This window comes from Lepidochelys kempii, chromosome 2 (genome assembly GCF_965140285.1).
Source record: "Lepidochelys kempii isolate rLepKem1 chromosome 2, rLepKem1.hap1, whole genome shotgun sequence".
NCBI lineage: Eukaryota > Metazoa > Chordata > Testudines > Cheloniidae > Lepidochelys > Lepidochelys kempii.
The window spans coordinates 269387226-269400381 of record NC_136381.1 but is presented as its reverse complement, the minus strand read 5'-3'; the positions used below and the strand labels follow the sequence as shown (position 1 = coordinate 269400381).

Sequence of the window (13156 nt, the reverse complement as noted above, 5' to 3'; positions counted from 1 at the left end):
TACCCTGTTTCTTTACATAAGTTGTTAAGTAAAGGAAGTAAAGGTGTGTTAACTCTAATCTAAGTGGATGGGCTGTATATTGATAATTGGTATTTCTGAGTTACACTCATGCCACAGATTATTATTAATTATAATTATTATTATTAGAATGGGTTTATTCCTGTAGGTTCCCAAGGCACACCATTGAGTGTGTATAGGAACCAGCCAGATGGAGGCACCGCCAATTTTAAATTCCTTTGGGAGTAAAGGGACTGCAGCAGAGGGGTGGATAGAGGATTCCCACCTACCCAATGTCACCACTAGGATACCCAGCATCTAATTTGCTGTCAGGAACATCAGGCGCCCAGGGACACAGGGGAGTGTTGCCTGCTCCCGAGTAACCCAGGGAGGCAAGTGGGGGTTACACTAGAGCACCCTTTGTCCCACCGGGGTGGCTTCTGGAAAGGACTGATTATAGGTTGAGGGTTTTGCGTGTGTGTCAACAGCTTTTTTTGTTGGTGTTCCCTCACCCTACGCTTCCTGTCTTCCAGTTCCAGAGCTTTCTGGTGTGCTTCCATTTGCTATTGCTTTTTTGCCTCCCCCTCTTTGGCTCTCTGTTCAGCTTCCCATTTCTGGTGCTCACACTCCTTGTCGGCTTTCTCTAATTCTAGTCTGGCCAACTCTAACTTCATGGAGGTTTCACGGTTGCCTGCCTCGGCCTTGATCATTTTTGTACTTTCTTTTCTTCCGTTTCTATCACCCAAGATAAACAAACAGAAAATGTCAAAACTGGAATCTTTTTTGTCTCTTTCCAACTTTCTCATCTGTGAATCTTGTAGTATCTAATTGACCAGTGCTTGGAGGGTGACGCTCACCAACTGTGTGTAAATTCTGCCATCACTACGGCACTGTGACGCTTTCTCAGGGTGCCCAGAACTATGAGTCATGTTGTTATCCCTCTGCCTTAGCCTTTACTTGGCCTTGTGGGTAACACTTGGTACAGCCCAGTTCCTGAATCCCCTTTAAGAGCATTCCCATGTTGTGCCCAGCCCCGTCACTGGACACTCCCCGAAATTACCCAGTTTGCTGGCTCCCAAGAGACATTGTACACATCAGCCTGTTTGATTCAACTGAGGATTCACACATGGCTTCATATTACAACACAGAGAGGTACTTGTGATAAATAATAAGAAGTTTATTAACAAAGCTAGAGATTTAAGTGATACTGAGTAAGGATAATGGAAATAATTGATTACAAATAAAACAAAAAGATAAGCCGCTTCTACAAGACTAGGACTTAACTTCAGCAAGTTAATCTTATGTAAAGCAGTTTCTCACCTAAAGTCACTGGCTCACATGGCCAAGATCCAACTTTCATGAATGCAAAGAGCACTGTCTTGTTTGCTTCCTCAGTGAAGGATAACCAAGGAGTTTTTCTTCCTCCTTCTTATTATCCAGTAAACCTTGGAAATGGATTCTTTTTCCAGTGTACCCACCCCCCTCTCCGCTTGTTCTCTGGTGTGCTGACATCATGGTGCTTTCTTCATCCTCCGGCTAACCTAATCTTCCTGTTTACCTCAGATGCAAATGTACCTGCCATTGCATTTGGCTTCACAATACTTGACTTACATCAGAGACCTAGGCAGACAGGTACATCAACATTCCTTTGCTGGGGAAAGACTTGTTTGTCAACCCCGTTTATCAAACCCTGTGATTTGAACATATTTTAATACATACACACAATTTAATTATTTCCTGTACAAACATCATGCAGTATGCTATAAGCTTTCATTTGACTCTCACATGACCTTCATTACAGATAAATACTCTGACAGCCATGTGGCGGACAGGCCAAGTAGGAGTTGCTGTTATAGGACAATGACCCTTTGGCAGTTGGGATTGAGGGACTCAGACTCACAGCCTGGGTTTGCTTGGAGAAATTAATTTAACAGTCACAACTTTGTAAGTAAGCTAAAGTAATTTAATCTTAGCATTGTAACTTTTAACAGTGTGAAAAACCAAGGCTGATTCTGTAAGGTTAATTTTCCTTGTAGACATAGGGCTAGACTCTTAAAGGCATTTAGGCTTTGTTGCTCTCAGCATTGCAATGCCTAACTGGTTTAAGAGCATAAGTCTCATTTTCAAATGGGATTTAAGCATTTAGGAGCTTAGACAGGATATCTTAAAGAAAAGAAAAAACAATGCTGCATATCACCATGTCACATCTTTGGTGGGTTTTAAAGTTTGCTTTTCAAAATATCAAAAGAAGCTTCGGCAATGGGGCCAGGCTAATCCTTGGTGTAACTCCAGTAAGGTCAGTCGAGTTTCACCAATTTACACCTAGTCTGAACTTTGCCCTGTAAGTGTCTGAGATTTTATTTTTAGTAAAATGACTGCCCTGTTTGATGTTGCAGTTTGAGCTACTATAAGTTTATGTGAAAGCTGAATAGATCTCTCAGCTCTAGCCAAAGGGCCAAATTCTTCCCTCGGTGACCTGGCTGTCAATGCAGAGTATTCCAGTGAAGCTAATGGAAACACTCCATTACAAATGCAGGCTGAGAGCTGATACAGGACTGTAAATCCATACGGTTGCTCTTAAGTTAATGGAGTAACTCTGGATTTACAACAGTTTATCTGAGTGTAGAAACTGGCTCAGCATATTTAAATTATTCTAATATATATCATTAATAAAGAACAAATGCGGATAGCTTTAGTCATATTGTCTGAATGTGCTGCACTGGCATAAGGGTGAGGGTGCCTGAGAAGCTGAGATGCAGGGTTTGGGACGCAGCAGGGTTAGGTTGCAATGAGACTTTATGAATGACTGTCAGTGACAAGGTAGATCAGGAGAAGTACAATAATAAGAACTACTGCAGCAACCCCAAAGGCCAAAATAACTTTCCTATACTTGGTAAACAGAGTGGTCACCCTGGTTCTTTTATTTATTCCAGTAAGATACCTCACTTTTTGTTCCGTTAAATTAGGTTCCAAATACACCTCACTGACGTAATACCTGCCCCCATTCTCCTGAACCGTTCTCTGGATCATTTCAATCAGCTCAGAAACCTGTTCAGCCTGTTCTGCTCCGGTTGCTCTGTTATTGAAAGCACAATATCGATCCCCACACTTCTGAATCAGCCCCTTCAGATCTTTGTTATCTGAGTATCTCACGTAGTCATGCAGTGAGCCGACCGCTAAATCTTCTTTCCGGGTGAACAGGACAATCATGTGCCTCATGGATTCAACTCCAAAAATCTCCTGTACTCGCTTCACTGCGTACTTGTCTTCCTCAGTGTAACGGCCCAGCTGGGTCACCAGCAGCAGAGCGTGGGGGCCAGGGGCAGAGAGCGCGATACAGCGAACAATCTCTCTAGATGTTACTGGCTCAAAAGCCTTTTGGTCAAAAATGGCAGGTGTGTCAATAACCACAAGCTCCCTCCCATTCCAGCTCCTTTGCCCCTTTTCACAAGTCAAAGTTACTGACTTTGCCCCGAGTTTGGACTCAAACTTTCTTTTCCCAAGGATGGAGTTTCCTGTTGCACTTTTCCCAGCTCCAGTTTTGCCAACAAGGATGATTCTGAGTTCCGATTTCCTGCCGTCATCTGCAGTTGATGGGGACAGGTTTGACAGTCAGAACATCATTGCATAGATAAAAGTAAATGAGTAGGAGTTACACCTAATTCTGAGGCTGAGAGTCCCAGAGTAAACAACATCCATCCAGTCCCTCATCCCAGCTTGTCTCTGTCCTCTGGGATGTCTTGTCACTTTAAATTGAACATGACCTAAACTCCGTATCCTCTCTCCCGTACCTTCTCTGCTTCCTCCTTTCCCTATCACTCTTTGGATCACCACCATTCTCACCGTCACTCAGGCCAGCAGTCCGGGGGCGCTTTTTTACTCCTCTCTCTCCTCTGTCTCACACATCTAGGCCAGATCCAAATCCAACTGGTTCTTCTTCCTCAGCACCTTCAAGTTCTGTCCTTTTCTCTCCAGCCCTACACCTAAGTTCCCTTTCAGAACCTCAGTGTATTCTGCCTTGATTACTGCAACTCCTCCTCTCTGGCTTCCCAGACATACACATCAGACCCTTCAGTCCATTCAAAATATTACCACTAAATGTGTCTTCCTTGCCTGTTGGTTCGATCATGCAACTTCTCTCTTTCTAGTCTGCCGTTGGCTCCCTGTCTGACAGAATAGGTTCTTATACCTCACTCATCACTGTCGAATCGGAACACCTCTGTCTCTGGTTTTACACAGATAACCCCTGGACCCACACACAGAGCTGACGCTCTTTGTACTGGATCCTAACGTCAGATGTAAATACGAGGCCTATAAAAACAAACCCTTGTGTTCTGGTCAGACCATTTCCTCCTTCAGATGTTCAAATCTCTGAACATTTGACCATCACATTTAAGCTTCTTGTCTCTACCTTCAAATTACTATAGGACTCTGCACCTCATTACATATCCTCGCTTTGCCCCATCTCCTCCACTCTATTAATGCTCCTAATCTGTTTTTTCAGATTCTTGCACAATCACCTGTGTGCTTTCTTTATTGTAGCCCCCATCGCATGCTATGATCTTGCTAATCTCACCTGCAAAATTCTTACTCTGTCCACATCAAAATCCCTCTTAAAAACCCACTTCTGCTGTGTTGCATACAGTGAATCAGGTTGACTTGCCTATAAATTACCTCCTGTTCTTCCCTAGCTCTATATAGCTGGTCAAGCAGGATAACACATTTCATACACATTTGTTTCCATTTTTTGGGTTAAAATTTGAAAAAAGTTGTCCGGATCTGCCTGGAAATGATTGGGGGAGCTGGGGAATGGGGTGTGCCTGGTACACAGACTCTCAGTGTCATTGGATTGGAATGAAGCTCTGCCTTGCTTCTACTCTCATCTCTTTCTTGATCAAAAGTGGTATGTTCTTGATTTACAGTTTGCAGCTGCTGTAGCAGCCTGAGATATGGACAAATTTACAGCTACTGGCAAAGGGATTTTCTTTGTGAGGGTTGTCCCCAGCAGAAGACAAAGTTACAGAGGTAATGTCACTGCCATTCCCCCAGTAACTGCACCCATGCTAGAGCCACTAAAATAATTTTGGGCAACTAAAGGTATATTCAGAATATGCCTCAATCCCCTAGAGCTTGTGGGGTTCTCTTTTACTTTACTGAAAAACTTGAGCTGAGCAAAATATAGAAGTGAGACCAGAATAGGGCCTTTTGTGTAACTGTCTTACCATAGAAGGTGACATTCTCTCCTTTTTGCTTGGTCCCATCCATCTCATCCTGAAATATTTGTAATAAAACATATGTTATTTACAAACATACTTTAACCAAGGAACTCAGAACATAGAAAAATACTCATTTAGAAAAACTCAGTAATACACATAATAAATAGTAATAACAATAATCACTGCTATGTAAGTCTATTATGGTCGGAAAAGTGAGTTTCTGAACATGATACCTTGATATTTCATGTTTAACCTCCATTAGTGTTTTCATCACATCTGCCTAACTTTAAGCACATGGGTCGTCCTCCTGAAGTCGAGAGTTAAGTTTAGTCTTTGAAAATCGGTTCTGTTATTGCAGCCTTGTACATACCTCCATTTTCATCAGCAATAGAAGTTCTGGAATCAGAACTTAGTCAACAGTTTGGCTGTTGACGCACAAGGCAGAGAGAATGCAGCTTGTACTTCAGTACTGATACTGCCTTTGCAGCACTGACTTGTACAAAACAGGTGTCAGTTCATAAATTAAGTGGCTATGATTCAGTTAGAGCCAATTTTGGGAGAAGATGGCACAACCAGAGCTGGGCAAAAAATTTTGATGCAATTTTTTTCATTGAAAAATCCTGAATTGGGTCAACCAAAACATTTTGCGAATTTGGGTTGAATTTGCCAAAATATTTTGGCTGGAAAAAAATTCAGAAAAAGTTGAAATGTTTCATTCTGACATTTTCTAAATTCTGGGATGTATTAGCAGGAGTGTTGTAAGCAAGACACGAGAAGTAATTCTTCTGTTCTACTCCACACTGATTAGGCTTCAACTGGAGTATTGTGTCTAGTTCTGGGCGCCACATTTCAGGAAGATGTTGGCAAATTGGAGAGAGTCTAGAGAAGAGCAACAAAAATGATTAAATGTCTAGAAAACATTACCTATGGGGGAAGATTGAAAGAATTGGGTTTGTTTAGTCTGGAAAAGAAGACTGAGAGAGGTCATGATAACAGTTTTCAAGTATGTAAAAGGTTGTTACAAGGAGGAGGGAGAAAAATTGTTTTTCTTAACCTCTGAGGACAGGACAAGAAGCAATGGGCTTAAATTGCAGCAAGTAAAGTTTAGGTTGGACATTAGGAAAAACTTCCTAACTGTCAGGGTGGTTAAGCACTGGAATAAATTGCCTAGGGAGGTTGTGGAGTCTCCATCATTGGAGATTTTTAAGAACAGGTTAGGCAAACACCTGTCTAGATAATACTTAGTCTTGCCGTGCATGCAGGGGACTGGACTAGATGACCTTTCAAGGTCCCTTCCAGTCCTATGACTCTATTAATCACTGCATCAGTGAACTTTGCTGATAAGATCAACCAAATGTGCATAGAACTAAATGGGAAAGAAATCTCCATTCCTGACCAGATCATACTATTCCTCTAGCTACCCTGGACTGAATTCGATCCCTTGACACATGCTGAAGATCAAAAAGACCTGAAAAATATTAGAGCCGCAACCTGCGAAATGGATCCCTACCCCTCTTGGTTGATGAACGCCCGGGAAAGCAAAAACTATGTTCACTACCAGTGGAAATAGTCAATGCCTTCTTCAGAAAACAAACCCGCCAAAATCCATGAAAAGCACAATACTTCACCCAATCCTCAAGAATCCATCAGTAGTCCCTAATGCCCTCCAACCATTATCCTGTCTTCAACCTTCCATTTCTGGCCAAAATCAAGGAGAAAGTAGTAACCACAAAGTGCCAGCAACATGTGACATCAGACAACATCCTGGATGTCTCACAATCAGGGTTCAGACTAGGGCACAGCACAGAAACAGCTCTAGTGGCACTAAAAAGATGACCATGGACACAGGTAAGCTTTCCATGCCCATGTTGCTGGACCTTTCTGCAGTTTTAGACACAGTGGACCAGAAGCCACTGCTAACCCACTGACGTGACATAGCAGGAGTAGATGGCCTAACACTATAGCTGTTCCTATTACTAAATTCAAGCAAAACTCTGGTAACTGTGGTAACTGTTCCTCTTCTCTGAAGGCCCTCACCTGAGACTCACCGAGATCCAGACTATCCGCGCTTCTCTTCACTATTTACATGAGAGCACTGGGGGAGACAGTGATTCACCATCAGCTAGGCTGCCAACACCATGTCAGTGGTACTAAAGACACACAGATACGACCATGATGAGGATGTCATAAGAACCAATGTGCACTAAGAGTGACAGACTGTGTTGTGGAATTTAAAGTGACTGAGTTAGACAGGGTATTTGACCTTTTCTTCTACATTAGAAAACTCCACTGGTATAACATGAATCACTGTAGTAAACTGAGGTATCTTATTGTGACTATGTGGGATCACACGGTTAGAGTTTCACAATTTTCAAAAAGAATGAGGAGTACTTGTGGCACCTTAGAGACTAACAAATTTATTTGGGCATAAGCTTTTGTGGGCTAAAACCCACTTCATCAGACGCATGGAGTGGAAAATACAGTAGGAAGATATATATATATATATACACACACACAGAGAACATGAAGAGATGGGGGTTGCCATACCAACTCTTAATGAGACAAATCAATTAAGGTGGGCTATTATCAGCAGGAGAAAAAAAGACTTTTGTAGTGGTAATCAGGGTGGCCCATTTCAAACAGTTGACAAGAAGGTGTGAGTAACAGTAGGGGGAAAATTAGCATGGGGAAACAGTTTTTAGTTTGTGTAATGACCCATCCACTCCCAGTCTTTATTCAGGCTTAATTTGATGGTGTCCAGTTTGCAAATTAATTCCAGTTCTGTAGTTTCTTGTTGGAGTCTGTTTTTGAAGTTTTGTTGTTGAAGAATTGCCACTTTTAGGTCTGGAGACTAACCAATTTATCTGAGCATAAGCTTTCATGAGTTACAGCTCACTTCATCGGATTCAACTCATGATGTAGCTTACGCTCACTTCATCAGATGTAGCTCACGAAAGCTTATGCTCAAATAAATTGGTTAGTCTCTAAGGTGCCACAAGTACTCCTTTTCTTTTTGCGAATACAGACTAACACGGCTGCTACTCTGAAACCTGTCACTTTTAGGTCTGTAATTGAGTGTCCAGGGAGGTTGAAGTGTTCTCCAACTGGTTTTTGAACGTTACAATTCTTGATGTCTGATTTGTGTCCATTTATTCTTTTGCGTAGAGACTGTCCAGTTTGGCCAATGTACATGGCAGAGGGGCATTGCTGGCACATGATGGCATATATCACATTGGTAGATGTGCATGTGAATGAGCCCCTGATGGTATGGCTGATGTGATTAAGTCCTATGATGGTGTCCCTTGAATAGATATGTGGACAGAGTTGGCAACAGGGTTTGTTGCAAGGATAGGTTCCTGGGTTAGTGTTTTTGTTGTGTGGTTGCTAGTGAGTATTTGCTTCAGGTTGGGGGGCTATCTGTAAGCGAGGACTGGCCTGTCTCCCAAGGTCTTTGAGCGTGAGAGATCGTCCTTCAGGATAGGTTGTAGATCCTTGATGATGTGCTGGAGAGGTTTTAGTTGGGGGCTGAAGGTGACGGCTAGTGGCGTTCTGTTACTTTCTTTGTTGGGCCTGTCCTGTAGTAGGTTACTTCTGGGTACTCTTCTGGCTATATATATCTATATCTATATATATCTATCTCTAATCTCTATCTCCCTACTGTATTTTCCACTCCAATCATCTGATGAAGTGGGTTTTAGCCCACGAAAGCTTATGCCCAAATACATTTGTTAGTCTCTAAGGTGCCACAAGTACTCCTCGTTCTTTTTGCTGATACAGACTCACATGGCTACCACTCTGAAACCTGTCACAATTTTCAAACTGTTTCCAAATTGTTATTTCAGCATATGCAAAGCTTCATAGAACTAGAACTGGTTTTAAAAAGAAAACAGGGAAAATTTTGAAAATATTTTCATTAACTTCTTTTGTTCTTTTACCAACGACAGAGCTGATCAATTTTTTTTTGAAATTTTGAAAAAAAGTCAGTATAAAAATTTATTGAAAAATCCCTGTTCCTCCCTACCCCGTTTATTCATCCAGCTTTAGAAGAATGCTTTCACCTGATGAAATTAATAGGCAGGAAGTTTAATCAGAGGATGTACTTTTTCACATAATGCCTAACTAACCTGTGGAACTCATTTCTGTGGGAAGTTATGATGTCCAAAAGTATAACTGGGTTCAAAAAAGAACTGGATACGTTTATGGAGAATAGGTCTATCAATGGCTATTGGCCAAAAAGGCCAGACGACACAAGCCCATGCTCGGGGTGATCCTAAACCTCTGATTACCAGAAGCCAGGAGTGGAAGATACTGCCCTGTCCTGGACACTCCTCCTGAAGTTCTGGCACGAGCGATTGTCATAGACAGGCTACTGGGCAAGATGGACCATGATCTGACCTAGTTAGGAGGCAGTGTGTGTTTTTCTAGCAATTGTTCAAGCCGGGATTCAAGAAAGCAGAGGAAGACCCAGAGTCAAAGATAGATTCTGTGTGTGCATCTGATTTTGCCATCCTAAGCTTCCCACCTATATTTCTCTATGATCTACTTTTTGATCACTTGCTGCCAGCTCACAGTGCTGCTCACAATCTCAAAAGGGCCTGTTCTCATGAGCTTACAAGTCTGGTTTCTCTATCAAGTTGGTTCTGACACATAGTAACCAAACCTTAGAACCTCTGTGGATTTGTCCTTCACTAGTACATACCGGCATGGTTGTTCCAAGTGATTGATAGGCTGACATTTCTCCTTTAAAACAGGGATCTTAAACAGCTTTTTTCCTGAAAAATCAATGGAACTGGTTAATACTCATGAAAGCCAAGACCAAATCCCATCTCATGTGTGTCTCTTTGTTCTTGTGCAAACTGAAGGGTGGTTTATTTCTTAATTATTTTATTTATACAGTGCCATGAATATGCATGGCATTACAGATGAAGTGAAGACAAGGGGGGAGATTTTCAGAGGCATAAGTTGCATTTAATGTCCATGGACGCTAGGTCCCTAACTGATATTTGTGCCTTTGAAACTCTTCCTTCATGTCCCTACCACAAGAGCTTAGAAGCTAAGATCTCGATCCTAGAATTGGAGCTGCTAGTGCAGAGGTCGGCAACCTTTGTCACCCTTTATCGTCAGGTAAAGCCGCTGGCCGGCTGGGCTGGTTTGTTTATCTAGAGTGTCCGCAGGCACGGAGCCCCGCAGCTCTCACTGGCCACGGTTCACTGTTCCCGACCAATGGGAGCTGTGGGAAGTAGTGGCTAGCACGTCCTTCGGCCCACGCCACTTCCTGCAGCTCCCATTGGCCAGGAAAGGCGAACTGCGGCCAATGGGAGCTGCGGGGCTCCATACTTGCAGATGCTCCAGATAAACAAACCGGCCAGGCCCGCCAGCGGCTTTACCCTGATGGGCTGGTTGACAACGGTTGCCGACCCCTGTGCTAGTGTAACCCACACACCTCCTGGGTGTGGTGTTCTATCCCCTCTAGTGGCACAGAGACCCTTAGAGAGAGAAAGCAAATGAGTCTGCTCTACAGGCTTAGCTACCAGCCATCTGGCTTTTGGCTCATGCGGTAGAGTCTCATACACTAAGCTTCAGAGGTCCCCGGTTCTATCCTGCCCGTCAACGACCGGGGTTTGTCGACATTACACTAGCATGGATGCTGTGCCTGCATGGAGATCCATTGACTGTAATTGTGGCTTTTCCAAAGTGAAATGGTGCTAGTGGATTCAATTGCAGTATCGGGGTCTAAGGCCAGAATCTATAAAGGGACTTTTAGGTGTCTTGAAAATCACTGGAATCCACAAACTGTGGGTTAGGCACCTAGGCTCCCTGTACAATGCATGGGGAGAGATAGGTAAAAGCCAGGATGCTAGGCAAGGAGCCAATAGGAGATACTGCTGAGAAGGGTGTGGTCCTAAGTCCTGCCCCCTCAAGGAATTTGGTGCCTAAAGCCAGAACTGCACGAAGGCACCTTGTTCTACTTGCAACCCACAGCCAGGAACCCCTCTTGTAGAGTCAGGCAGCTTCGTTGCCAGCCTAACTCCCTACAGAATGGTTGATGGTTGGAAGACAACAGTTCCCTTATAACCTTCAGCCCAGTGGTTAGGGAAGTCACCCAGGGGATAGAAGACATCAGTTCAATTCCCCCTTTGTCTGATGAGTAGGGATTTGAACAGGGTTTCCCCATGTCTCAAGTGAGTGCTGTGCTCTATATAATCATTCTGGCCCAACACACATTGAATAAAAAGTGGAATGGCTTCAATGTGAGAGACTGAGAGACACCCACCTCAGACTGTTCCATAGTCCTACTGAATTGGGCCCTGCAGGCAAGACAGGCATTTCCCTGCCTTTTTCACCTGGTTTGAGGATCACACTCTGGCTTTGTCATGGGAACCCCATACTGTGGACTCGTTTGTATGCAGTGAGTGGAGGAAGGACAGACCACTCAGGATTTCATTTTACATTACACATCATATATTCATATTTTCATTTTTTGGACTGGCTGCTTGCTTTTGTTTTGTGCCAGACTAAGCCTGAATCTATAGTGTCGGTGAGCTCGTTGTGCTAGGATGGCTATAGTAAATTAAAAAGTAGCTAGGCAGATGGCCTACAGAGACTCAATACAATACCATCTTTAAAAAACTCTGGTTTGACTCTAAACCTGCAAATTGTGCACATAGCAAGCCCAGGTAAACATGGATTCCTACACTGTTACCCCTGGTGTCCCCTCCCTTGGCTGATTTTAGGTAATGAAATAAAAGGGAAATATTGAGTTGAGGAGCGCATAAGACAAAATAAAGTTCTGGGGAGGATGCCTTTTTGTCTTTGAGACATTAACTGAAGGCAGATGAGACAAAGCCATACATTTAGTCAAAGCAGGTGGAGGATAGACAGTGAGAAATCATTATAAGTATCAGAAGACAGGTTTGAGGGGACTGGGCATCTCTGCACCTGAGCTGAGCTCAGCCGTGGGATTGAGTAAGGAGGAAGGTGGCTTTATAATAACTTTGTGCCTCCACTAACTTGGGACAAGGGCAGGGCTGGGGGAGGGCTGGACTCTCATGGACACAGTAGTCTCCAGGCTGTCCAAAATTACACCCGGCTATCTTGGGTTGTTGCAGCATTTGGGAATAAATGCATACCATCTGTAAATGTCAAGCATTCTCTGTCAAAACTTTATTCCCCTCCACCCCCATGTGCTCCCTTATCCCCTTTGGAAACAGATCTCAGGCAGGCTTTAGGCACCTAAATATCAAACAGAAAGACAAAGGCTTGTTCCCTGTATTTCCTCCTGCTACCTTAGAAGTGTTTTCATTTGTCAAGCTTTGTAGCCAGTTTAAAATACCTCTCTTGCCCACCCTTATTTTCTCTCCCTATGCCTCTCTCTCACTCTTATAGACACACACACACACACACACACACACCTTCTTCATCATCTGGTCAACTTGGAGATCAAACCTGTGATATTTCTTCAGATTAAGCAGATATTTCCATCTTCTGCACAGTCCTTCCAGCCGGTGGTATTATACAAAAATGTCTGAAGTCTTCTGGTTTCCTCTTTTTGACAGTTGCTTCAAATTAGTAGTTAATGAAATTGTTGTGAAAATGAAAACAAACTACTCAGTGATCCAAATTTCATTCTAAGTAAATGCAGTGGGATGAGCTACTGCCACTGAACAGGAAATACCATTTGCGAAATAAACAAGTCTGAATTTTACAGGAAGTGGTTTGTGTAGAACAGTAGCAACGTATGAGAACATTCAGCCTGTGTCATAAATATAAAGGGAAGGGTCACCACCTTTCTGTTTACAGTGCTATAAAATCCCTCTTGGCCAGAGGCAAAACCCTTTTACCTGTAAAGGGTTAAGAAGCTAAGGTAACCTTGCTGGCGCCTGACCAAAATGGCCAATGAGAGGACAAGATTCTTTCAAATCTGGAGGGGGGGGAACAAAGTG

The 13156-nt window shown here is 43.1% G+C and overlaps 1 protein-coding gene across 3 annotated transcripts; it reads right to left on the bottom strand.

Annotated features, from left to right (window-relative positions):
• Positions 1-1147: 1147 nt before the first annotated feature.
• On the bottom strand, positions 1148-12895 carry LOC140905797 (GTPase IMAP family member 2). 3 transcript variants are annotated; one of them, XM_073329287.2, is made up of 4 exons: positions 12626-12895; positions 9913-9985; positions 5220-5268; positions 1148-3581 (listed from the first exon to the last, which is right to left on the bottom strand). In XM_073329287.2, the coding sequence occupies exons 2-4, from the start codon at positions 9946-9948 to the stop codon at positions 2794-2796; spliced, it is 873 nt and encodes a 290-aa protein (XP_073185388.2). In that variant the 5' UTR covers positions 9949-9985; positions 12626-12895; the 3' UTR covers positions 1148-2793. The 3 variants fall into 3 exon arrangements, with proteins under 3 accessions (XP_073185388.2, XP_073185389.2, XP_073185390.2); XM_073329288.2 differs by having other exon boundaries at positions 12660-12895; XM_073329289.2 differs by lacking the exon at positions 9913-9985.
• Between the last annotated feature and the right edge of the window lie 261 nt (positions 12896-13156).

What these genes read in the sequence shown, in the direction of transcription:
- LOC140905797 (XM_073329287.2), bottom strand. Translation starts at nt 9,948, where the DNA reads ATGTCAGCCTATCAATCACTTGGAACAACCATGCCG. An exon ending in CACTTGGAACAACCATGCCG is followed by an intron (nt 5,269 to 9,912) that starts GTATGTACTAGT and finishes CAAATATTTCAG; the next exon opens with GATGAGATGGATGGGACCAA. An exon ending in AGAGAATGTCACCTTCTATG is followed by an intron (nt 3,582 to 5,219) that starts GTAAGACAGTTA and finishes CATCAACTGCAG; the next exon opens with ATGACGGCAGGAAATCGGAA.